This window comes from Pseudophryne corroboree, chromosome 5 (genome assembly GCF_028390025.1).
Source record: "Pseudophryne corroboree isolate aPseCor3 chromosome 5, aPseCor3.hap2, whole genome shotgun sequence".
Classification (NCBI taxonomy): Eukaryota; Metazoa; Chordata; class Amphibia; order Anura; family Myobatrachidae; genus Pseudophryne; species Pseudophryne corroboree.
The window spans coordinates 178,148,789-178,176,725 of record NC_086448.1 but is presented as its reverse complement, the minus strand read 5'-3'; the positions used below and the strand labels follow the sequence as shown (position 1 = coordinate 178,176,725).

The following is a 27,937-nucleotide window of genomic DNA, read 5'->3' as shown; positions in this document are numbered from 1 at the left end:
CTATGTAGCTTTTTGTTGAGGCGGGATGCCATCATGTCCACCTGTGGCAGTTCTCACCGCCTTGCAATCTGCGTGAAGACTTCTTGATGAAGTCCCCACTCTCCCGGGTGGAGGTCGTGCCTGCTGAGGAAGTCTGCTTCCCAGTTGTCCACTCCCGGAATGAACACTGCTGACAGTGCTCTTTCGTGATTCTCCGCCCAGCAAAGAATTCTGGTGGCTTCCGCCATCGCCACCCTGCTCCTTGTGCCGCCTTGGCAGTTTACATGAGCCACTGCGGTGATGTTGTCTGACTGAATCAGCACCGATTGGTCGCGAAGCAGGGTCTCCGCTTGACTTAGGGCGTTGTATATGGCTCTTAGTTCCAGGATATTGATGTGAAGGCAAGTCTCCTGACTTGACCACAGACCTTGGAAATTTCTTCCCTGTGTGACTGCCCCCCACCCTCGGAGGCTTGCATCCGTGGTCACCAGGACCCAGTCGTGAATGCCGAATCTGCGGCCCTCTAGAAGGTGAGCACTCTGCAGCCACCACAGGAGAGACACCCTGGCCCTGGGGGATAGGGTGATCAGCCGATACATCTGTAGATGTGATCCGGACCACTTGTCCAACAGATCCCATTGAAAGGTCCTCGCATGGAACCTGCCGAAGGGAATGGCCTCGTATGATGCCACCATCTTTCCCAGGACTCGCGTGCAGTGATGCACCGACACCTGTTTTGGTTTTAATAGGTCTCTGACCAGTGTCATGAGCTCCTGAGCCTTCTCCATCGGAAGATAGACCCTCTTCTGGTCTGTGTCCAGAATCATGCCCAGGAAGGGCAGACGAGTCGTAGGAATCAACTGCGACTTTGGAATATTAGAATCCAGCCGTGCTGTTGTAACACATCCCGAGAGCGTGCTACGCTGATCAGCAACTGCTCTCTGGACCTTGCCTTTATGAGGAGATCGTCCAAGTATGGGATAATTGTGACCCCTTGCTTTCGCAGGAGCACCATCATTTCCGCCATTACCTTGGTAAATATTCTCGGTGCCGTGGAGAGACCAAACGGCAACGTCTGGAATTGGTAATGACAATCCTGTACCACAAATCTGAGGTACGCCTGATGAGGTGGATAAATGGGGACATGAAGGTATGCATCCTTTATGTCCAGAGACACCATAAAATCCCCCCCTTCCAGGCTTGCGATGACCGCTCTGAGCGATTCCATCTTGAACTTGAACCTTTTCAGGTATATGTTCAGGGATTTTAAATTCAATATGGGTCTGACCGAACCGTCCGGTTTCGGTACTACAAACATGGTCGAATAATAACCCCTTCCTTGTTGAAGGAGGGGAACCTTGACCACCACCTGTTGAAGATACAATTTGTGAATTGCAGTTAACACTATTTCCCTCTCGAGGGGGGAAGCTGGCAGGGCCGACTTGAGGTATCGGTGAGGGGGCATCTCTTCGAATTCCAGCTTGTATCCCTGAGACACAATCTCTATCGCCCAGGGATCCACCCTGCGTCATGCGGTGGATTTAGTGGAAGCCGGGGAGGACTTCTGTTCCTGGGAACTAGCTGTGTTGTGCAGCTTCTTTCCTCTGCCCCTGCCTCTGGCAAGAAAGGACTCACCTCGGACTTTCTTGCCTTTTTGTGATCGAAAGGACTGCATTTGGTAATACGGTGCTTTCTTAGGTTGTGAGGGAACATATGGCAAAAAATGTGACTTTCCAGCAGTAGCTGTGGAGACCAGGTCCGTGAGACCTTCCCCAAACAACTCCTCACCCTTATAAGGTAAAACCTCCATGTGCCTTTTTGAGTCGGCATCGCCTGTCCATTGCCGAGTCCACAGGACCCTTCTGGCAGAAATCGACATTGCATTTATTCTAGAGCCCAGAAGGCTAATGTCTCTTTGAGCATCTCTCATATATAGGACAGCGTCTTTTATATGCCCCAGGGTCATTAATATAGTATCCTTGTCCAAGGTATCAAGTTTCTCAGATAAGGTATCCGTCCATGCTGCTACAGCACTCCACACCCATGCCGACGCAATTGCCGGCCTTAGTAAGGTACCTGAATGTATATAAATGGACTTCAGGGTACCCTCTTGCTTTCTATCCGCAGCATCTTTTAGGGTGGCCGTATCCTGTGACGGCAGGGCTACCCTTTTGGATTAGCGTGTGAGAGCTTTGTCCACCCTAGGGGAGGATTCCCAGCGTAACCGGTCCGTTGGCGGGAAAGGATACGCCATAAGCATCCGTTTGGAAATCTGCAGTTTTTTATCTGGAGATTCCCAAGCCTTTTTCACATAACTCATTTAGCTCATGTGAAGGGGGAAAGGTCACCACCTGCCTTCTTTCCCCATACATATGAACCCTCTTGTCAGGGACTGGGGTTTCCTCTGTGATGTGCAACACATCCTTTATTGCTATAATCATATAACGGATGGCTTTAGCCAATTTAGGCTGTAACTTTGCATCATCGCCATCGACACTGGAGTCAGAATCTGTGTCGATATCTGTGTCAACAATTTGGGATAGTGGGCGCTTCTGAGACCCTGACGGCCTCTGCGACATAGGATCAGGCATGGGCTGAGACCCCGACTGTCCTAAGGTTTCAGCTTTATCCAACCTTTTATGCAAGGAATTAACATTATCATTTAAAACCTTCCACATATCCATCCAATCAGGTGTCGGCGCAGTCGGCGGCGACCCCACATTCATTTGCTCCCGCTCTGCTTCCACATAGTCTTCCTCGTCAAACATGTCGACACAAGCGTACCGACACACCACACACACACAGGGGATGCTCTTTTTGAAGACCGTTCCCCCACAAGGCCTTTTGGAGAGACAGAGAGAGAGTATGCCAGCACACACCCCAGCGCTATATGTCCCAGGAATCACACAGTAACTTAGTGTTAACCCAGTAGCTGCTGTATATAATGTTTTTGCGCCTAATTTATGTGCCCCCCCCCTCTCTTTTTACCCTCTTCTACGGTGTTTCTGCAGGGGAGAGCCTGGGGAGCTTCCTCTCAGCGGAGCTGTGGAGAGAAAATGGCGCTGGTGAGTGCTGAGGAAGAAGCCCCGCCCCCTCAGCGGCGGGCTTCTGTCCCGCATTTCTGTGTAAAATTATGGCGGGGGCTCATGCATATATACAGTGCCCAACTGTATATATGCCCAACTTTTGCCAAGAGGTCTCTAATTGCTGCCCAGGGCGCCCCCCCCTGCGCCCTGCACCCTACAGTGACCGGAGTATGTGGGTTTAATGTGGGAGCAATGGCGCACAGCTGCAGTGCTGTGTGCTACCTCAGTGAAGACTGGAGTCTTCTGCCGCCGATTTCGAAGTCTTCTTGCTTCATTCACCGGCTTCTGTCTTCCGGCTCTGCGAGGGGGACGGCGGCGCGGCTCCGGGATCGGACGACAAAGGGTGAGATCCTGTGTACGATCCCTCTGGAGCTAATGGTGTCCAGTAGCCTAAGAAGCAGGACCTATCTTCAGTGAGTAGGGTTGCTTCTCTCCCCTCAGTCCCACGCTGCAGAGAGTCTGTTGCCAGCAGATCTCTCTGAAAATAAAAAGACCTAACAAAATACTTTCTTATAGCAAGCTCAGGAGAGCTCACTAAGTAGCACCCAGCTCGTCCGGGCACAGATTCAAACTGAGGTCTGGAGGAGGGACATAGAGGGAGGAGCCAGAGCACACCAGCAAATTCTTTCTTAAAGTGCCCTGTCTCCTGCGGAGCCCGTCTATTCCCCATGGTCCTTACGGAGTCCCCAGCATCCACTAGGACGTTAGAGAAATACAGACAGACAATCAAACACACAATATACAGTAGATGTGTAAATATGTGTACTGGCCCCACAAACTATATAAAATAGGATTTTAATACCTACCGGTAAATCCTTTTCTCTTAGTCCGTAGAGGATGCTAGGGTCACATCAAGAACCATGGGGTATAGACGGGATCCACAGGAGACATGGGCACTTTAAGACTTTCAAAGGAGTGTGAACTGGCTCCTCCCTCTATGCCCCTCCTCCAGACTCCAGTTATAGGAACTGTGCCCAGGAAGACGGACATTTCGAGGAAAAGGATTTATTGTTAAACTAAGGTGAGATACATACCAGCTCACACCTCAAGCACGCCGTACAACATGGCATTTAACAACAACGCAAGTCAACAGCATGAACAACGTCAGCAACAGGCTAACTATAAACGTAACACAACATGTGTGTAATCACAACTAAGAACTGCAGATGCAGTACGCACTGGGACGAGCGCCCAGCATCCTCTACGGACAAAGAGAAAAGGATTTACCGGTAGGTATTAAAATCCTATTTTCTCATACGTCCTAGAGGACGCTGGGGTCACATCAAGAACCATGGGGTTTATACCAAAGCTCTAGAACGGGCGGGAGAGTGCGGATGACTCTGCAGCACCGATTGACCAAACATGAGGTCCTCATTAGCCAGGGTATCAAACTTGTAGAACTTTGCAAAAGTGTTTGAACCTGACCAAGTAGCTGCTTGGCAAAGTTGTAATGCCGAGACCCCCCGGGCAGCCCACCTTCCTGGTAGAATGGGCCTTCACCGATATCGGTAACGGCAATCCAGCCGTAGAATTAGCCTGCTGAATCGTATGACAGATCCAGCGCGCAATAGTCTGCTTTGAAGCAGGAGCCCCAATTTTATTGTGAGTATACAAGACAAACAGAGCCTCTGTTTTCCTAAACTGAGCCGTTCTGGCGACATAAATTTTCAAAGCTCTTACTACATCGAGAAACTTCGATTTCAGCAAGGCGTCAGTAGCCACTGGCACCACAATAGGTTGGTTCAAGTGGAACGATGAAACCACTTTCGGCAGAAACTGCTGACGAGTCCTCAATTCTGCTCTATCTTCATGGAAGATCAAATAAGGGCTCTTGTGAGACAAGGCCGCCAATTCAGACACCCGCCTTGCGGATGCCAAGGCCAACAGCATGACCACTTTCCAAGTAAGGAATTTCAACTCTACCTCCTGTAAAGGTTCAAACCAATGAGATTGAAGGAACTGCAACACCACGTTAAGATCCCATGGTGCCACAGGGGGCACAAAAGGCGGTTGGATGTGCAATACGCCTTTCACGAAGGTCTGAACTTCTGGAAGAGAAGCCAATTATCTCTGGAAGAAAACCGATAAAGCCAAAATTTTAACTTTAATTGAGCCCAACTTTAGGCCCGCATCCATACCGGCTTGCAGAAAATGGAGAAAACGTCCTAACTGAAATTCTTCTATAGGAGCTTTCTTGGATTCACACCAAGACACGTATTTTCTCCAAATACGGTGGTAATGTTTAGACGTTACTCCTTTCCTGGCCTGAATAAGAGTAGGGATGACTTCCTTGGGAATACCCTTTCGGGCTAGGATCCGGCGTTCAACCTCCAAGCCGTCAAACCAAGTCGCGGTAAGTCTTGGAACACGCACGGCCCCTGCTGTAACAGATCCTCCCCTCAGAGGAAGAGGCCAGGGATCTCCTACGAGTAATTCCTGAAGATCTGGATACCAAGTCCTCCTTGGCCAATCTGGAACAACGAGGATCGCTTGAACCTTTTTTCTTCTTATGATCTTTATCACTTTTGGAATGAGTGGAAGCGGAGGAAATACGTACACCGACCAAAAACACCCACGGTGTCACTAGGGCGTCCACTGCTATTGCATGAGGGTCTCTCAACCTGGAACAATATCTCTGAATTTTCTTGTTGAGGCGAGACGCCATCATGTCTATTTGAGGAATTCCCCAAAGTCTTGTCACTTCTGCAAAGACCTCTTGATGAAGACACCACTCTTCTGGATGGAGATCGTGTCTGCTGAGGAAGTCTGCTTCCCAGTTGTCTACTCCTGGAATGAAGATCGCTGATAGAGCGCTTGCATGCCTCTCCGCCCAACGGAGCACATTTGTGGCCTCTGCCATTGCTGCTCTGCTCTTTGTTCCGCCCTGGCGGTTTATGTACGCTACTGCTGTTATATTGCCCGACTGAATCAAGACGGGCTGATTGCAAAGAAAATGTTCCGCTTGCAGAAGGCCGTTGTGAATGGCCCTTAACTCCAGAACGTTTATGTGTAGACACATTTCCTGGCTTGACCATTTTCCCTGGAAGCTTTCCCCCTGCGTGACTGCTCCCCAGCCTCGGAGACTCGCATCCGTGGTCACTACGATCCAGTCCTGGATCCCGAACCTGCGTCCCTCTAGGAGGTGAGAGCTGTGCAGCCACCACAAAAGTGAGATTCTGGTCTTGGAGGACAGGGTTATCCTTCGGTGCATGTGCAGATGGGACCCGGACCACTTGCCCAATAAGTCCCACTGAAACACTCTGGCATGGAATCTGCCAAACGGAATGGCCTCGAAGGCCGCCACCATCTTCCCCAGCAACCGAGTGCATTGACGGATCGATACTCTTGGCGGTTTCAGGATTTGTTTGACCAGGTTCTGAATTTCCAGAGCCTTTTCCCCTGGAAGAAAAACTCTCTCTAATTCTGTGCCCAGAATCATTCCCAAAAACGACAGCCGTCTCGTCAGAACCAACTGCGATTTTGGCAAGTTTGGGAGCCAACCATGTTGCTGCAGAATTGTCAGGGAGAGCGTAATGTTCTGTAGTAATTGGTCCCTGGAACTCGCCTTTATCAAGCCAAGTACGGGATAATTGTTACTCCTTGTTTGCGCAGGAGAACCATCATTTCCGCCATTACTTTGGTGAAAACCCTCGGAGCCGTGGACAGACCAAACGGCAACGTCTGAAATTGGTAATGACAATCCTGAACTGCAAACCTCAGGTAAGCCTGGTATGGAGGATAAATGGGAACATGTAAGTAGGCATCCTTTATGTCTACTGACACCATAAAATCCCCCTCCTCCAGACTGGAGATCACAGCCCGGAGAGATTCCATCTTGAATTTGAATTTTTTCAGGTAGAAATTGAGGGATTTCAGGTTCAGGATTGGTATGACTGAGCCGTCTGGCTTCGGAACCACGAACAGGCTCGAATAAAAGCCTTCTCCCTGTTGCGCCGGGGAACCCTGACAATGACTTAATTGTGACACAATTTTTGTATTGCGGCGCATACCACTTCCCTGTCTGGAAGAGAAGCTGGTAAGGCTGATTTGAAAAATCGGTGAGGGGGGACGTCTTGAAACTCCAGTTTGTACCCTTGGGACACTATATCTAAAACCCATGGGTCCAGGGCCGAACGAGCACAGAACTGACTGAAGAGCCTGAGACGTGCCCCCACCGGTGCGGACTCCCGCAGAGGAGCCCCAGCGTCATGCGGTTGACTTGGCAGAAGCCGGGGAGGACTTCTGCTCTTGGGAACTGGCCACGGCCGGTGATCGTTTACCCTTTCCCTTTCCTCTAGTAGCAAGGAAGGAAGACCCCCGGACTTTTCTGAATTTATAGGGCCGAAAGGACTGCATCTGATATTGGTGTGCTTTCTTTTGTGATGCAGGCACATAAGGTAAAAATGAGGACTTACCCGCGGTAGCCGTAGATACCAACTCAGCGAGGCCGTCACCAAACAATACACCACCTTTATACGGTAGAGACTCCATAGCTTTCTTGGAGTCCACATCAGCATTCCATTGATGAATCCACAATGCTCTCCTAGCTGAGACCGCAATGGCATTGGCCCGTGAACCCAAGAGGCCAATATCTCTCGCAGCTTCCTTCAGGTAGACTGCAGCATCTCTGATAAGACCTAGTGTCAGAAGAATGCTATCCCTATCCAGGGTATCCAATTCAGATGACAGGAGTCTGCCCATTTTTTCGATAGCACTACTCACCCACGCAGATGCAATGGCTGGTCTGAGTAGCGTACCCGTGGAGATATAAATGGATTTCAATGTATTTTCCTGCCTACGATCCGCAGGATCCTTTAGGACTGCCGTGTCAGGGGACGGAAGATCCACCTTTTTGGACAGCCGTGATAAAGTTTTGTCCACAATGGGGGGGTGACTCCCATTTTTCCCTATCCCCAGAGGGAAACGGATACGCCACTACAATCCTTTTGGGAATCTGAAACTTTTTGTCAGGATTTTCCCAAACCTTTTCACAAAGCGCGTTCAGTTCATGAGAGGGAGGAAATGTTACCTCAGGTTTCTTCCCTTTATACATACAGACCCTAGTATCAGGAACAGTAGGGTCCTCAGTGATATGTAATACATCTTTTATAGCCACAATCATGTACTGAATGCTCTTTGCCAGTTTTGGATCTAATCTGGCATCACTATAGTCGACACTTGAATCAGTGTCCGTGTCGGTATCCGTGTCTGCCAGCTGGGCAAATGAACGTTTTTGTGACGCCGAAGGGGTCTGGACTTGAAACAACACATCCTCTACGAATTTCTTCCAAGCCTGGTTCTGGGACTCAGATTTATCCAATCTTTTATTCATCAGAGCCACATTTGCATTCAAAGCACTCAAAACATTCACCCAATCCGTTGTCGGCGGTGCCGACAGGGTCACTCCCACAGCTTTTTGTGTACCTAACAGTCTCCTCCTGGGAAGAGCACTCCGCCTCAGACATGCCGACACACGTGCACCCACCACACGCAGATACACTGGGCCTACAGGGGACAGACCTACAGTAAAGCCTGTCAGAGAGACACAGAGGGAGATATTGCCAGCTCACATCCCAGCGCCCAAACCTGGTCTGAACACTACAGACAATGTCCCAGACCTGCAGCACTTTTATAAACTAAAATAATGCACCAAATTCACTGTGCCCCCTCCCCCCCCCTGTTTTTCACCCTGTTACTTGTACAGCAGTGTGAGGAAGGACCAGCGTCTCTGCAGCCTTGTGAAGAGAAAATGGCGCCAGGCTGTGTGCTGTGAGGGCTGAGCCCCGCCCCCGTACTGGCGTGCTTCAGACCCGCTCATTTGTAAACTTTTTTACACTGGCGGGGGTCTGGACAGTGCCCAGGCACTTAGTCAGCTGTTACCATATAGAAATATGAGGTTTATATGCTGCCCAGGGCGCCCCCCACCCTCACGCCCTGCACCCTGTAGTGCTGTTGTGTGTGGGAGCATGGCGCACAGCGCGCCCGCTGTGCGGTACCTCAAAGCAGTCACTGAAGTCTTCTGATCTTCTTCTACTCACCTGTCTTCTGACTTCTGGCTCTGCAAGGGGGTGACGGCGGGCTCTGGGAATGAACCCCTAGGCGTACCTAGTGTTCCAAACCCTCAGGAGCTAATGGTGTCCTGTAGCCAAAGAAGCAGAGCCTTTAAACTCACAGAAGTAGGTCTGACTTCTCTCCCCTAAGTCCCACGAAGCAGGGAGACTGTTGCCAGCAGTGCTCCCTAACAAAGTCTTTTCAGAGAAACTCAGTAGAGCTCCTCAGTATGCATCCAGTCTGCCTGGGCACAGATTCTAAACTGGAGTCTGGAGGAGGGGCATAGAGGGAGGAGCCAGTTCACACCCCTTTGAAAGTCTTAAAGTGCCCATGTCTACTGTGGATCCCGTCTATACCCCTTGGTTCTTGATGTGACCCCAGCATCCTCTAGGACGTATGAGAAATTATTCTAAGTACTTCCATATTCAACACACAGAGTGCACATGTGGAGGCACAGAATTGTACCCAGCCAACTGCTGTCACGGCTCTGTAGTTGGGAACCATGGACTTCATATATGTAATTTTGTGTGACTGACACTAAAGGGGCATATTCAATTAAGTGTGAGAATAGCAAAAATCTCACACCTATGGGGCTTTTCCCACTGGTGCGACATCAATGCCATTGAATTGGTGCAGTATTTTTGATTTTTTGAGCAGTGGGGGATTTTTTTTTATGCAGTCCCAGTGAATGACCAATTTTTCCTAATATCCATATTTTTAGGATTTTTTTTTTTTTTTTTTTTTTAACACAGTGGGCAGCCTGCGGATGGCTGTCGATGCTGTGTGTGGGGAGCAGTGGAAGGTGTGTGTGGGGTTAGTGGTAGTGTAATTGGATATGGGCCTAAATGTTGTTGCACCACAAGAGCACACAAAATACAGACTACATATGTTTTGATGATATTGGTATATTTCATTGTTAAAGATTAATTTAACTGGTGTTGAAGATATGAAAGTTATTTCATTGTTACAGGAATATTAAAATTACACACAAGTACTAAGACTGTACAAGATTGTGACTTACTTTATCAGCTTTAATGTTCTCCTGTTCTGATAACCAGTGATTGAGCGGACAAAAGTTCCTCCTGGTATCCCGAGACTTTAACATCTTTACTAAGTTTGTAATCACCTGCAGGAATTAACAGGCAAAGATAATAACATAGGCTTGCTTATTCAGTATGTTGCTATTTCTAGGGAGCCTATTTAGTAAACTTAAAAAAACGTAATTTCTCCATTTTAGCGTAAGAAAATAATAGATTTATCCGCTTTTTCATTTGTTCATGCAGCCTCCTATAGGGCAAACACTATATAGATGATCGAGGCGATGCTTCTCTCAAAAACATAACTCCATCTCCAGATGGCATTATGTCTCCTGGCACTGGAGAAAAGCACGGAAGAGACCTCTGTAACTGTGTCTTGCGTCTGCGAAAGGTGGCCAAAAAAAAAAAAAGTTCACTGCAGCCCAGTTTTCTCCTCACCAGGACATGCCTTTATGGCAGTGGTTCTCAAACTCTGTCCTCTGGTCCCCACACAGTTCATGTTTTCCAGGTCAACCGGCAGGTGCACTGTGTATCACCAACTGCCACATTCTAAAGATCCACAGGCGACCTGGAAATATGAACCATGTGTGGTCCTGAGGACAGCGTTTGAGAACCCGTGCTTTATGCCATGGTCTGTCCCAGCAGGAGTTATTTATAAAAATACAGAGAAACAATATGTGAGAAAATCCAATAATTATGAAAAGGCCTCCACATATTTTATTAAATAGACCCCTAAAATTCATTTTACACATGCAGTTGCTATTTTCAAATAAATAAAGATTGGGGAAAAATATCTAGTTGTTATAATCTACTGAGATGTTACAGTAATATTTGCCTTCTGAATTATGGGCCTAATTCAGATCTGATCGCAGCAGCAAATTTGTTAGCAAATGGGCAAAACCATGTGCACTGCAGGCGGGGCAGATATAACATGTGCAGAGAGAGTTAGATTTGGGTGTGGTGTGTTCAAACTGAAATCTAAATTGCAGTGTAAAAATATAGCAGCCAGTATTTACCCTGCACGGAAACAATATAACCCACCCAAATCTAAATCTCTCTGCACCTTATATCTGCCCCCCTGCAGTGCACATTGTTTTGCCCATTTGCTAACAAATTTGCTGCTGCGATCAGATCAGAATTAGGGCATATATCAATTCTACTTGCACACATATTGGTATATTCAAGTGAATTCGGATCCTCTCCGACGGAGAGGATTCGACACATCACTATTCAATGCCGGCCTCTTCAGGCCAGCAGCCCGACAAAGCCGATTCGACTTGACAAGTCGAATCTGAATCAGTGGAAAACAGCTGCGTTTTCGACAAAAACACGTGGATCGGCGAGTAACTGGCAGCTGACGGCATTTTCGGACAAGTGACTTTTTTTTTGACAGTCGAAAAAACTGCACTTTCATTGAATAGGTCGAATGCATATTCGACCTAACAACTGTTGAAAAGTGCAGTTTTTTCAACTGTCGGAAAAACCGGCACCAATCAAATAGCCCCCTACAGCTCATATTCAGGAAACAAACATAAGACAATTGCTTTATTTAGAAGCAAATAATGCATAGGCTGCATATATATTACACTTTTCATATGCTTGAAAGCTGCTCTTTGGATGACAGAAGCAAGATACACAACATTTGCAAAAGGAAACATGGTTACCCATGAAGTATTCATAAGAATACTGGAAAGAGCCAATGCATTAGCTATACAGTGAGTAATAGGCACTTCTGGTACTTGATATCACTATACATGTTGTGTGCTATGAAAAGCAGTTTTTACACAAATTCGGTCCTCAAGGCGCCCTAACAGTCCAAATTCTACAGAAATTCCATGCTTCAGCACAGAAGACTTCAATAGTACTTCCATTATTATGATGTAAACATCTTTGATCAAGCATGGATATCCTTATAACCTGGACTGTTATGGTATCTTGTAGACAGAGTTTGAGAAACCCTGATCTAAAGCAGTCCATGGGGTATATTCAATTAAAGTCGGATCCATTCCGACATGTATTTGTCGAAATGGATCCGACAACCCCTATTCAATCCCATCCTAATTCGACTTTTTCAAGTCGAATTTAGATGGGACGCAGAGGAGGAGAAGGGGGGCGAGCCGCGGGAGGACAGCCGGCGGGCATACAGGGAAGATCAGCGCTACAGTAGTGCTGCAGCAGGATGTCACTCAGCAATCGTACAAGAGTTATATATTTCATTTCTAAGCATTGTCATTTTCGTAGCTATCCTCATAGAAATCATTATTTACTTTTCAAAATCCCACTGGTTGGCAAGTATAGGGCCGAATTCAATTACATGCCGTAATTTACAGCATGCAAATTAAAAGGGTGGGATCCTCGGGGTGGGAAAAGGGTGGCAGCCTCGGGCTTTAACTCCCAGGGCTATTCAATTACAGCCACTTTTCCTTGCGTGTTTACCCATAGAATCCCAAATAAGTTCCTGGAGCTTTTGTATGGGTTAACAGTTTGTGGTACTCGCAATTTAGGGTATCTAACGCGGATGCTTCATCCTCCTCAGGCTCGAACAGCAGCCTGATCGCGGGCTATAACTGAATAGCTCCAGCAGATCAATTAGCCTATGGTAATTAACCAAGGTTAATTGAATCTAGCCCATAGTCTACCACACAGAAATACACAGCTCTAAGATGGCAGGTGATGATAGAGGTGGTAGGAGAATATCAGTGCCAACGGATATCAGAAGAGTGTTCTAAAGAGTCACTGCTCACTACATCATGTGTCATGTGACTGTGGTTGCTAGGATAGTCCAGAATCCTATATAATAAAAAAGACTGGAGAAATAAGAGTAATCCCTGCACACTTTGAGGCAGCTAGAGTGGGTATTAACAGGAATGTGTCACCAATCACATGCAAGAATTAAATATACCAAACAATATTGTTCATACCCTCCATGGCGCTCTCACTAACTGAATAGGTATGTATTATAATAATAGCAAATGCACATAGATGAAGAAAATATACCAATAGGATTTCAAATGTCTGAATTAAGTCTTTGGGCCAAATGTAATAGAGTGAGAGTTTCAGAAAGTGAGAGATTTGGTAAGTCTTTTTTAAAGTGGCAATCATTTACACTCTAAAACCAGGTTGATCTTGCTGTGAAAATGAATGCCACTTTTAAAAAAAACTGCAACACCTTACCAAATCTCTCACTTTCTGAAACTCTCACTCTATTACATTTGGCCCCATATCCGCAAATAAGTAGTTCTCTCGTTCTCGTATTGGGTGGGAAAAGAAAAAGAAACCAGTCTTATTTACTGTTTACAACAGATTAGTCATTAGAAATAAAATGGGGAAATAATCCTTCCCAAATATGGGTGGTGGAGACTCTTTCATCAGAACTTTTATAGGTTCACCCTTGTGCGTACTTTTACACTCTGCTTCCATGAAGCAAGACAGCAGTATACTCATAAAGCTTTATTTCACACTCTTCACACATTCGGCCTTGGAAACAATTTTTATCCCAAAATTCTCACATGTATGCTTACATAGGTCAGAATAATTCAATGCAGATAAAAGGTTTCTTTCACTCCTCCTCCTCTTCTCTCTCCGATTTCCACTTGCCGATTTATAATACACAAAGGACAATACAAGGATTCAGTTGTATATATTGGATCTACAGTATACACTTCTCACAGATTTATTATTTATTTATTAACAGTTTCTTTTATAGCGCAGCAAATACAAAGTTATAAAAAGTTTCCTGCCCCGGAACCACTAACAGACACTATAAAAATACTCGGATTAAAGGTGTAGAGCAGGCATGTCAAACTTATGGTCATCCAGCTGTTGTGAAACTACAAGTCCCAGCATCCTTTACCAGATAATCAGTGGAAGGTATGCTGGCAAAGCATGCTGGGACTTGTAGTTTCACAACAGCTGGAGGGCCACGAGTTTGACATGCCTGGTGTAGAGTATGTAAAGCCCAAAACGGGTAACTCATTTTACTTAATATGCTAATTGATAGGACCGCCCCTATAGAGAAGGACAGCCCATTTAAGAGGTATACAAGTCCATTTTCTGAGCTCCTTTCCATTCACCTTGAAAAAGACCACACATATGGTTGAAACGCGCTGGTGAGGAGCAGGAATAACCCAGGAACCACACAGATTAGTGCCACAGTACCCTATATAGTGAGAAAACTCTGGGGTTTTTTCTCTGTCATAAGGATACAGTATTGTTTTGTTTCCATCATCACACTGGCTGTGGTTCTTGTTGGGTTGGTTTTATGACTTTTTTATGATCATGATACGGATTTTAGCTTATCATTTGGAAAAAAAACTGTACGATTTTTCTTTCCTCGAATATTGTTCGGGCTTGTATTGAGTGACATCTTGTGAGAACTAACTGAACGTTCAACTTAGAAAGAAACCGCTATACGCAGAGAACGAGTTTATACATGTAAGCGAATAAGTGAGCATTAAGAACACCTTCTATTATCCTAAATAAAAGTGTGGTATTGGGAGAATATATAGAAGACAGCGAAAGATAACTTTAGGTGTATAGCACCAGTAATTCACATGTAAGCTCACATGTGAGTTATTTTCACCTCTTTTGAACACTGGGGTGTACCCTATAAAATATCCACCACCCCACACCCCAATTCATTTAGAGGCATAAATCTGGTAGAAAGAAGTGTATAGCTCCAATATATATAACTTAATCCTTGCATTGTCCTTTTCTTTGTATATTATAAATCGGCGAATGGAAATCAGAGAGAGAAGAGGAGGAGTGAAAGAAACCTTTATATGCGTTGAATTATTCTGACCTATGTAAGCATACATGTGAGAATTTTGGGATAAAATTTTTTACAAGGCCGAATGAGTGGAGAGTGTGAAAGAAACCTTTATGAGTATACCACTGTCTGGATTCATGTGAGCAGAGTGTAAGCATCAGTGTAAAAGCACGCACAAGGGTGAACCTATCAAAGTTCTGACGAAAGAGTCTCCACCACCATTCAGGAAGGATTATCGCCCCGTTTATTTCTAGTAACTAATCGGTTGTAAGCAGAAAATAAGACTGGTTTCTTTTTCTTGTCCCACCCAATACGAGAACGAGAGGACTACTTATTTGCGGATAAAGACTTCATTCGGACATTTGAAATCCTATTGTTATTTTTTCTTTATCAATGTGCATTTATTATTATTATAATACATACCTATTCAGTTAGTGAGAGCGCCACAGAGGGCATCAACAATAATGTTTCCTATATAATAAAAAGCTAATGCTGCCCCTCACCTCTATGGTGCACAGACGGCCACTAGATGGCGCCCGACAGAGCAATTCAAGTGTTGCTCTAATCGGGCACACACTTCAACATGACAGAGCCCAAGCTCCCAGCTAATAACTAGTCACTAACCACAGCCTGAAGAAAATAACAAGGGAAAATAGTAAAATACTAACATTCTTCTTATAGGGGGGTATTCAATTAGGGCAGTTTTTTCGCCTAGGAAAAACTGTACTTTCCTCTATTTTTTAAGACAATTGAGGATTCGCCTTATTCAATAGCACGGCCATTTTTTTGCCTAGGTGAAAAATTCAGCAGGAGCGAAAAACATACGGATCAGAGAATCCACGTGTTTTCGCACCTGCACCGGCGAAAACACGGCCCGTATTCGCAGATTTTTAGGTACTTTTTCGCCTACGCCTTTTCACCAACAAAAAAAAAAGTGAAAAGGCATTGGCAAAAATGCCTTAAAAAAACGGGCGAAAACAGCCCTCAACTGATTACGCAGGGGATGAATTCAATTTAAAAATTGTCAGAGCTAATTGGTTACCCCCCTTCCCTACTACAGTGATTTAGGTTAAGAATTCACCTTGTGACTGGGATATAACAAGCACAATATTTACTTGCACTTTAACACCCTACAAAATATCACTGAAGTAAAACACAACAAATACTTTTTAATATAGCAATGTGACCCACAGAAAAAAAAAATAGAAAGCAAATTTTCCACTAGGTCCAAAATGCATCTGTGTTGCAAAAGCAGGACAATGGAAAAAAAAAATCAATGGCAGGTAGAATTCCAGTGTTCCAGTGGCAGACAGCTGCTGATTACATATACTGTTGTAACCTGTTAAATAAAATGGCAATATACTAAAAAAGTCTAAATAGTGGGCAAATAAAATGTCAAACAAAATTGGTTAAATATCCAACACCTTTATTATGAACAGTATTCTGGCAACCAAGCAATATAGTGGTTTCACAATCAGGTTATACTTATGCTTTATCTACCCTAAAATGGATCAAGAACATAGTTCCATATAGTTCTAAAGTGCAATCTACAAATCCGTTAGCCGGTGCTCTTCTTTAAGATTGGAGCAATTGCTAACAACATTAGTATGGAGAAATTTAAGACTTAAGTGGAACCAAGATGGATGGGTGGCAGGAAAACCTTGCATATTATGACACATTAACGCTGTATTCTCTTATGAAAATATTATCATTTAGTCTCACTTCAGCTAATGTTCATCGGGCCCATGCTTGTAAGTGAAATGTGTTGTAAAATCAGACCGAATGGGTTGGATAGAGGCTATTGTAGGCTTGTAGAATGAATAAGCATTGCTTAATTAGCCCATCAGGTTAAGTGCACGCATTAATGGGTCCTTCTTAAAGTCTAGCGTGACATCTTTCTCCAAACATGGCCAAGAAGAAAGTTCCATTAGCAATATTAATACAAGCTTAGTTGATCATTTTCATTCAATTAACTTCTTTCAATTAAATAGATAGCTTGACAAAAGCAGTGATAAAAGACCTGGAGGGACAGCTGATGACTCGAGCTGAACATTACTGTGCGAGAGGTCGCCGGTATTAAACGGACAGTAAATCTAGCATTCAATTTGGAAAATGCATTTCTCCTGCGCCTGTGTCTTTAATGAGCAGTTTTTTTTTAGCTGACTGGATCTGTTTTGCTTGGAAGTGGCTCTTTTAGTTGCACTAGATGCGTTCAAGGTTCTGCTAGTTTGTTGGCGTTTTTTTTTAAGCTGCAAGTGCTGACATTGGTAAGCAAAGAGACAAAACGAAAAAAAGATTTATTCTAGTGTCACGAGAAAATGATTTACTTTCCATTTACTCCATTAACCCCAACATTAAACAAATCCTCATTTGCGATAAAAAAAAAAGTTGGATTTCAAACCATTAGCACTTCTGTCTTGTCACAAAAATGCAGAGAATAATCAATTTGGCTGTCTTCTAACTGATGAGGTCTAGAATAACAGATGCTCCCGTTATTTATATTTTCAATATATCTGGGGGGAAAAAAGCTGCCTCTGGGATTACTCCTCTGGATTAAAACAAAGTAGCAAAATAACTTCTTGGGTTGAAATACTTGTGTAGTACTTCTAATAGCCTAATACTGTACATAGGGCCTAACGCAGAGTTGTACAATATGCTGATGTTTTCGCAACTGAGCGATTATGGTCAAACTGCGCATGCGCTGCAATCACACTGCGCATGCACAAATGTATCTTTGCAATTGCATTCGCAATGAGCATTCAGTTGCAAAGTGATTAACAGGAAGTGAATGTTTGGGGGAGGTAACATGGGGTTAGTGGGGAGTGGTTGTAAAAACTTGGCGTATCATGGCCGTTTCTGGGGAGTGTATGCGATGTCAACTGCGAGTTCCTGCGTACAAAAACATGCGCCTTTGTGACTACTGCCGTTTCTAGTCTGCGCAGTCATAGAACTACTCGAGCAGTCGATGTTTAACATTCTTGCATACAGGCTGCATATGTGTACACAAATTGCTAATTAGTTGCTCTCGCTCCAGTGGGTGTCTATTTCCATTTCTGGGCGGCAGAATCACTTGCTAACAGTAGGACTCGCATAGCGTAGAAAATCGCAAATGCAACAACATGCAACTCTGAATAAGGTCCATAAACAAATGAAGAAAGGAGGAAGTGGAAACAAATCTAATTGCCACTATATATATATATATATATATATATATATATATATATATATATATATATATATATATATATATAAATAATTATGCAGATTACAATGACAATGTTCTGCCAGTCTCTGCTGACCCCAAAGTTAAAGACTATCTCCAATATAATAATAATAATAATTTTATTTATATAGTGCTCTTTCTTCTACAGGACTCAAGGCGCTTAATGGGCCAAGATGATGATTTCATGGGTACCTTGAATAACTGAATCCATCGTTTTTGTTCTGTTTGGATACGTTGCAACATCTCAACATTGGTGGTGACTCCAATGCTCCGAAAGGCCGCCATGTATTCCTCCCGCACCTCCGGCTTGGTCTCCGGATAGGCCAGCTTGATGATTCCTAAACAAGCATCTCGTAAGCAGCGGGATAGACTGACTAACTCTTCTAATGTGAAAGGCATCATTGATGATTGTCTCTGTCCAGCCACTAGCAGCAAAAAGAAAAAGAAAATCCTTAGTTGTGGAACTGGAGATTGGTTGCCATGGGCAATTTCTACACTTGTCCTCTTTAGAAGTTTTGATACATCTCCCCCACAGTCACATACGTATAATGACGCTACAAGGAAACATTTACATTTCTAGAGGCTATATTTAGACAAAGTGCCCATAATCTTCACGCATGCACTAGTTACATCCCTTTATACACAAACATCAACATCACAATTTTTATAAACTTCAATTAAAAGTGATTTTTACATAAAATATAAAAATAACATCTACAATAAAAGAAATATGAAAAATAAATTATGCAGGAGTTATTGTAAAACGTCAAACAGCAGCTTAAAAAGCAACACATTTATTTTAATTAAACCATCTATAACAGTTGAAAGATGACATTTGAGCAGCTGCTCCACTTTACCATGTTCCTAAAGGCACAACACACATAGACCATACAAACACACAGACCATGAACCAAAACATAACTGCTACATGACACATACAAATGATGAACAAAGACAAGAAATGTAGGAGAAAACACAACATTAAAACAAATTTAATTATGACGTACAAGGCCCAATGTGTTCAGATACAAACTATTAACTACCAAAACCCTTGTGCAGATTAGAAAAGCACATTATTATGTTTTTCCCACCCCATTTATGAGCTTCCTTTCGTTAAGAGACAAGAGAGCCATTGTTATATGTTTATACTCTAAAAGCACTGACCACATCCTCTGGTGCGTACGTAACACTGCAGAGACCATGCCAAGCACCGTCAGTGGCAGTCTACTTTAAGCAGGAAGCAGCGCCTACTCCGGGACTGTGATATCTGTACAATAATTTGGAACGCACCCGAAAACAAGCAACTTGACACGTCTAACAATGCATGTTAGCAAGTTCAGCTGAGCAAAGAGCACAGGCAATGGACTGGAAGAATGCAAATGACCAGTGCCACCATAAAGGGGTTTCTTTTGGCAATATGGTAAATCAGGTTCTAAAGAGGTCTCAAATTTCTTCTGTAGGGATGCTTGGAACACACAGACCCCATCACACATAAGGAGAAGTCCTTTTAGCAGATTGTACAAGTGGCTTCCATAAGAAAAAATAAATAAAATAAATAAATATCAAACGCAATACTGAAATCATGGGTTCGATTCCCACCATGGCCCTGATTGTGTGGAGTTTGTATATTCTCCCTGTGCTTGTGTGGGTTTTCACTGGGTACTCCAGTTTCCTCCCATAATCCAAAAATATACTTGTAGTCTAATTGGTCCCAACAAAAACTTAACCCTACTGTGTAAAGTGTGTGCGTGTACATGGGCAGACTAGATGGGCAAAGTGGTTATCTGCCGTCAAATTCTATGTTTCTATATAACTCACTGAGGTCAGTCAGGTTTAAAATTAAGAAAATGTGATCTTTTGCGCGCAACTACTTCATTTCCTTAATTATGGACCATGGAAACAGAAAATAGTAATAGAATAACGGTGTTCTAACTGAGCCAGAGTCTTCATTTTCTGACAGTTACCAAGCAGCGGAGGAATGAGATATGACGAAAATAAGAATTTACTTACCGATAATTCTATTTCTCGTAGTCCGTAGTGGATGCTGGGGACTCCGTCAGGACCATGGGGAATAGCGGCTCCGCAGGAGACAGGGCACAAAAATAAAGCTTTAGGATTAGGTGGTGTGTACTGGCTCCTCCCCCTATGACCCTCCTCCAAGCCTCAGTTAGGATACTGTGCCCGGACGAGCGTACACAATAAGGAAGGATATTGAATCCCGGGTAAGACTCATACCAGCCACACCAATCACACCGTATAACTTGTGATCTGAACCCAGTTAACAGTATGACAAACGTAGGAGCCTCTGAACAGACGGCTCACAACAATAACAACCCGAATTTGTTTGTAACAATAACTATGTACAAGTATTGCAGACAATCCGCACTTGGGATGGGCGCCCAGCATCCACTACGGACTACGAGAAATAGAATTATCGGTAAGTAAATTCTTATTTTCTCTAACGTCCTAAGTGGATGCTGGGGACTCCGTCAGGACCATGGGGATTATACCAAAGCTCCCAAACGGGCGGGAGAGTGCGGATGACTCTGCAGCACCGAATGAGAGAACTCAAGGTCCTCCTCAGCCAGGGTATCAAATTTGTAGAATTTTGCAAACGTGTTTGCCCCTGACCAAGTAGCAGCTCGGCAGAGTTGTAATGCCGAGACCCCCCGGGCAGCCGCCCAGGATGAGCCCACTTTCCTTGTGGAATGGGCCTTGACAGATTTAGGTTGCGGCAAGCCTGCCACAGAATGTGCAAGTTGAATTGTGCTACAAATCCAACGAGCAATCGTCTGCTTAGAAGCAGGAGCACCCATCTTGTTGGGTGCATACAATATAAACAGTGAGTCAGACTTTCTGACTCCCGCCGTTCTTGAAATATATATTTTCAATGCCCGGACCACGTCCAACAACTTGGAATCCTCCAAATCGTTAGTAGCCGCAGGCACCACAATAGGCTGGTTCAGGTGAAATGCTGACACCACCTTAGGCAGAAAATGAGGACGCGTCCGCAGTTCTGCCCTGTCCGTATGGAAAATCAGATATGGGCTCTTATATGATAAAGCCGCCAATTCTGATACTCTCCTGGCTGAAGCCAGGGCCAGTAGCATGGTTACTTTCCATGTAAGATACTTCAACTCCATCGATTTGAGCGGCTCAAACCAATGGGATTTGAGAAAATCCAAGACTAAATTAAGATCCCACGGTGCCACTGGGGGCACAACCGGGGGCTGTATATGTAGTACTCCTTTTACAAAAGTCTGGACTTCAGGAACTGAAGCCAATTCTTTCTGGAAGAAAATCGACAGGGCCGAAATTTGAACCTTAATGGACCCCAATTTGAGGCCCATAGACAATCCTGTTTGCAGGAAATGTAGGAATCGACCCAGTTGAAATTCCTCCGTGGGGGCCTTCCTGGCCTCACACCACGCAACATATTTTCTCCAAATGCGGTGATAATGTTGTGCAGTCACCTCCTTCCTGGCTTTTACCAGTGTAGGAATGACCTCTTCCGGAATGCCTTTTTCCCTTAGAATTCGGCGTTCAACCGCCATGCCGTCAAACGCAGCCGCGGTAAGTCTTGGAATAGACACGGTCCCTGTTGAAGCAGGTCCCGTCTTAGAGGTAGAGGCCACGGATCCTCCGTGAGCATCTCTTGAAGTTCCGGGTACCAAGTTCTTCTTGGCCAATCCGGAGCCACTAGTATCGTTCTTACTCCCTTTTGACGTATAATTCTCAGTACTTTTGGTATGAGAGGCAGAGGAGGGAACACATACACTGACTGGAACACCCACGGTGTTACCAGAGCGTCCACAGCTATTGCCTGAGGGTCTCTTGACCTGGCGCAATACCTGTCCAGTTTTTTGTTGAGGCGGGACGCCATCATATCCACCATTGGTTTTTCCCAACGGTTCACAATCATGTGGAAGACTTCTGGATGAAGTCCCCACTCTCCCGGGTGTAGATCGTGTCTGCTGAGGAAGTCTGCTTCCCAGTTGTCCACTCCCGGAATGAATACTGCTGACAGTGCTATCACATGATCTTCCGCCCAGCGAAGAATCCTTGCAGCTTCTGCCATTGCTGTCCTGCTTCTTGTGCCGCCCTGTCTGTTTACGTGGGCGACTGCCGTGATGTTGTCCGACTGGATCAACACCGGCTGACCCTGAAGCAGGGGTTTTGCCAGACTTAGAGCATTGTAAATCGCTCTTAGCTCCAGTATATTTATGTGAAGAGACATCTCCAGGCTTGACCATACTCCCTGGAAGTTTCTTCCCTGTGTGACCACTCCCCAGCCTCTCAGACTGGCATCCGTGGTCACCAGGACCCAGTCCTGTATGCCGAATCTGCGGCCCTCTAACAGATGAGCACTCTGCAACCACCACAGAAGAGACACCCTTGTCCGTGGCGATAAGGTTATCCGCTGATGCATCTGCAGATGTGATCCGGACCATTTGTCCAGCAGATCCCACTGAAAAGTTCGTGCGTGGAATCTGCCGAATGGAATCGCTTCGTAAGAAGCCACCATCTTTCCCAGGACTCTTGTGCATTGATGCACAGACACTTTCCCTGGTTTTAGGAGGTTCCTGACAAGTTCGGATAACTCCCTGGCTTTCTCCTCCGGAAGAAACACCTTTTTCTGAACCGTGTCCAGAATCATTCCCAGGAACAGCAGACGTGTCGTCGGGGTCAACTGAGATTTTGGAAAATTCAGAATCCACCCGTGTTGTTGCAGCACTAGTCGGGTTAGTGCTACTCCGTCCTCCAGCTGTTCTCTGGACCTTGCCCTTATCAGGAGATCGTCCAAGTAAGGGATAATTAATACGCCTCTTCTTCGCAGAAGAATCATCATTTCGGCCATTACCTTGGTAAAGACCCGAGGTGCCGTGGACAATCCAAACGGCAGCGTCTGAAACTGATAATGACAGTTTTGCACCACGAACCTGAGGTACCCTTGATGTGAAGGGCAAATTGGGACATGCAGGTAAGCATCCTTTATGTCCAGGGACACCATAAAGTCCCCTTCTTCCAGATTCGCTATCACTGCTCTGAGTGACTCCATCTTGAACTTGAATTTTTGTATGTACAGGTTCAAAGATTTCAGATTTAGAATAGGTCTTACCGAGCCGTCCGGCTTCGGTACCACAAATAGCGTGGAGTAATACCCCTTTCCCTGTTGTAGGAGGGGTACCTTGACTATCACCTGCTGAGAAAACAGCTTGTGAATGGCTTCCAATACCGTCGCCCTGTCTGAGGGAGACGTTGGCAAAGCAGACTTTAGGAACCTGCGAGGGGGAGACTTCTCGAATTCCAACCTGTAACCCTGAGATACTACCTGCAGGATCCAGGGGTCCACCTGTGAGCAAGCCCACTGTGCGCTGAAATTCTTGAGTCGACCCCACCACCGCTCCTGAGTCAGCTTGTAAGGCCCCAGCGTCATGCTGAGGGCTTTGCAGAACCCTGAGAGGGCTTCTGTTCCTGGGCAGGGGCTGCTTGCTGCCCTCTCTTACCCCTTCCTCTGCCCCGAGGCAGATATGACTGTCCTTTTGTCCGCTTGTTCTTATAGGACCGAAAGGACTGCGGCTGAAAAGACGGTGTCTTTTTCTGTTGGGAGGGGGTCTGAGGTAAAAAGGTGGATTTTCCGGCAGTTGCCGTGGCCACCAGATCCGATAGACCGACGCCAAATAATTCCTCCCCTTTATACGGCAATACTTCCATATGTCGTTTGGAATCCGCATCACCTGACCACTGTCGCGTCCATAAACTCCTTCTGGCAGATATGGACATCGCATTTACTCTCGATGCCAGAGTGCAAATATCTCTCTGAGCATCTCGCATATAAAGGAAAGCATCCTTTAATTGCTCTATAGTCAATAAAATACTGTCCCTATCCAGGGTATCAATATTTTCAGTCAGGGAATCCAACCAGACGACCCCAGCACTGCACATCCAGGCTGAGGCGATGGCTGGTCGCAGTATAACACCAGTATGTGTGTATATACTTTTTAGGGTAGTTTCCAGTCTCCTATCAGCTGGATCCCTGAGGGCGGCCGTATCAGGAGACGGTAACGCCACTTGTTTTGATAAGCGTGTGAGCGCCTTATCCACCCTAGGGGGTGTTTCCCAGCGCGCCCTAACCTCTGGCGGGAAAGGGTATAATGCTAATAACTTTTTTGAAATTAGCACTTTTCTATCTGGGTTAACCCACGCTTCATCACATACATCATTTAATTCCTCTGATTCAGGAAAAACTACAGGTAGTTTTTTCACCCCCCACATAATACCCCTTTTTGTGGTACTTGCAGTATCAGAGATATGCAAAGCCTCCTTCATTGCCGTGATCATATAACGTGTGGCCCTACTTGAAAATACGTTTGTTTCATCACCGTCGACACTAGATTCAGTGTCTGTGCCTGGGTCTGTGTCGACCGACTGAGGTAAAGGGCGCTTTACAGCCCCTGACGGTGTCTGAGACGCCTGGGCAGGTACTAACTGGTTTGCCGGCCGTCTCATGTCGTCAACTGATTTTTGTAATGTGCTGACATTATCACGTAATTCCATAAACAAAGCCATCCATTCCGGTGTCGACTCCCTGGGGGGTGACATCACCATTATCGGCAATTGCTCTGCCTCCACACCAACATCGTCCTCATACATGTCGACACACACGTACCGACACACAGCAGACACACAGGGAATGCTCTTATCGAAGACAGGACCCCACTAGCCCTTTGGGGAGACAGAGGGAGAGTTTGCCAGCACACACCCAAGCGCTATAATATATATGGGAACAACCTTATATAAGTGTTGTTCCTTATAGCAGCTAAAATATATCAAAATATCGCCAAAAAATGCCCCCCCTCTCTGTTTTACCCTGTTTCTGTAGTGCAGTGCAGGGGAGAGTCCTGGGAGCCTTCCTCACAGCGGAGCTGAGCAGGAAAATGGCGCTGTGTGCTGAGGAGAATAAGCCCCGCCCCCTATTTCGGCGGGCTTTTCTCCCGGAGTTTTAGATATCTGGCATGGGTTAAATACATACATATAGCCTCAATGGCTATATGTGATGTATTCTTTTGCCATAAAGGTATTAAATATTGCTGCCCAGGGCGCCCCCAGCAGCGCCCTGCACCCTCCGTGACCGCTTGGTGTGAAGTGTGTGACAACAATGGCGCACAGCTGCAGTGCTGTGCGCTACCTTCATGAAGACTGAAGAGCCTTCTGCCGCCTGTTTTCGGACCTTCAATCTTCAGCATCTGTAAGGGGGGTCGGCGGCGCGGCTCCGGGACGAACCCCAGGGTGAGACCTGTGTTCCGACTCCCTCTGGAGCTAATGGTGTCCAGTAGCCTAAGAATCCAATCCATCCTGCACGCAAGTGAGTTGAAATTCTCTCCCCTAAGTCCCTCGATGCAGTGAGCCTGTTGCCAGCAGGACTCACTGAAAATAAAAAACCTAAAAACTTTTTCTAAGCAGCTCTTTAGGAGAGCCACCTAGATTGCACCCTGCTCGGACGGGCACAAAAACCTAACTGAGGCTTGGAGGAGGGTCATAGGGGGAGGAGCCAGTACACACCACCTAATCCTAAAGCTTTATTTTTGTGCCCTGTCTCCTGCGGAGCCGCTATTCCCCATGGTCCTGACGGAGTCCCCAGCATCCACTTAGGACGTTAGAGAAATTACTTAACCCACACCATGATCACAGCAAATGGATGCGTGTACCAACCTAAAGAACTGTACAACCCTATAGCCTCTGTCCCCAGCAATGAAGAGTTCTGTTGGTTCCATAATGCTGTGGGAAACACTCTCTTGGCATGGTTTGGGCACAGTCTGTTCCTTAGGATATGATGCCAAGGCTAATCACTACTTAGGATTGTATTCAGTTCATGTCGGATCCTTTTCGACGGAAAGGATCCGACATGTGTGTATTCAATGCCCAGCCAAAGCCGACCGGTATGGCCCGTTCCCGACAATGCCAATCCGACCTTTTTTAAAGTCGGATTGACACTGTCGGAAACGGGGCTAAAACTTATCTGGTTTGGCCGCGCTTCCGACAATACACGTGGATCGGCGGCTCCGCATGCTTTCCGACAGGTTTCCAACAGGTCGGATTTCCCGACTTTTTGGAAAAAAGGGGGCAGGACTGAATAGGTCGGAACCCCTTCCGACCTGAAACAGTAGGAAATTTACGTCTTTCCGACAAGACAGCAGTTTCCGACTTCAATTGAACACCCCCCTTAATGGTACAGAGTGATCACTTTTACCTCCTATGCAGTATTTCTGAAGGGAGGCGTTTCCTTCAGGATGCCAATGCCCCACTCACCGAGCACTCATTGTCAGTCATTTGAGGAAAACGACACTCATGTGCTATGCATAGGCAAAGGCATTCTCACAACCTAGTTTTGAACAGAATTGCGCCTTCATGGGATATTCAGAACACTGCACAAGGCCCCATGTGGAAAAACAGAGCTATATATCCTTCAGCACAAATCAATTCCAGATATCGGTACACTCAATGCCACTGTGCATAATGGCCACATTGTGGCTCAACTTGGCGTTCTCTATAACTTGTCCACAAGCTGTATATGCCAATGTTTAATATCATTTCCAGCTGCTCCACACAGTCTACAAAAGTGTTTATCATGGAACAATAACAGTGCATGTTTTCCAGATCATCTACTGGGAGCACACTACCACAATAGATCTACAGGTGGTACTAATTATGCCTGAGGATACATTGTAAACATGCACTGTTATGGTTCCATGAAGACAGTTTAAGATACACTGGATTAGTCAGAACAAAGGTGCATTTAAAGTCATCACGACACAGGTGGTGAACATGACTTTGAATATTTTTTGCATATTTACCACTTTTTGCAAGTATGTTGCAATCAATGTAGAATGTGCAGTACAGTTAGTTACTCAATGTAAAAGCAGTGATGGCAAAACAGCATAGTAGAACATCCACGCAAACGGTCTCAAACTGACAGACTGAAGTCGCTAATTTTGGGTGAGTAGATTTGAAGCACCAATGGCAAAACTGGTGCGCTCTCAAAATGGCTGCCTCACATTATGTGTAGGCAACAGATGCACCCAAAATGGTTGCTTCCCTCTATGTGCAGATAACAGATCACCCTAAAATGGCTTCCTTCGACATGTTTGCAAGCAACAGGTGCATTTTAACTCTATTATGAACAAAGTAGTCTTACCTTCAATGGGGTCACCAAAGAATTCATTATCATGTATAGAAATAAGGGAATGACTAAATAATGAACTGAACAGATAAAACAGCGGGATGATCCGATTAGAGTCTTCTAATGACATTGGAGACCCCCTTGAAATCACCTGGAGGAGTGGCACCATGGATCTAATAACAAAAGGATACTCAGATTAGTATAGCAATTATGGCCAAGCATGGTCATTGTCAATGAGAATGTATGATAAAAGCTATATTTGTTACAGATGGATAACAGATAAGGAGACAATTTCTAACTGATAACGTTCAAATGTCAAAAAATAATTCCAATATACATACCCTGTAATCATTTTTGTTGTCATTGAAGAAATTAAGTACCATAGGTGTCTTAAAAACCTAGCATTAAAGGCTAGACTGTAAAGCAGTCTGAAAGAAAAATATAAACAGCATGTGAGAACACAGGACAGCATTTACCAACATCACATCAACTGTTTAGCAATTTTATTTCTAACAGCAATATGATGGCATCCAATGATAATGGCATTAGAAAAAATGATCAGGAAAAACAACATAATACTAAGGTAATTTGTTTCTATACTAAGTTTAAAAA

General features: G+C 45.1%; 1 protein-coding gene across 3 annotated transcripts in view; it reads right to left on the bottom strand.

Annotated features, from left to right (window-relative positions):
- The window catches only part of UBE3C (ubiquitin protein ligase E3C), a 418,441-nt gene that overhangs the window by 121,958 nt on the left and 268,546 nt on the right, over positions 1–27,937 (bottom strand). For all 3 annotated transcript variants that reach the window (XM_063921903.1, XM_063921902.1, XM_063921904.1), the window contains exons 12-15: positions 27,667–27,753; positions 27,341–27,498; positions 18,337–18,569; positions 10,138–10,242 (exon numbers count right to left, since the gene is read on the bottom strand). In XM_063921903.1, coding sequence (XP_063777973.1) covers positions 10,138–10,242; positions 18,337–18,569; positions 27,341–27,498; positions 27,667–27,753 — 583 coding nt within the window. The remainder of the gene's footprint in view (positions 1–10,137; positions 10,243–18,336; positions 18,570–27,340; positions 27,499–27,666; positions 27,754–27,937) is intronic.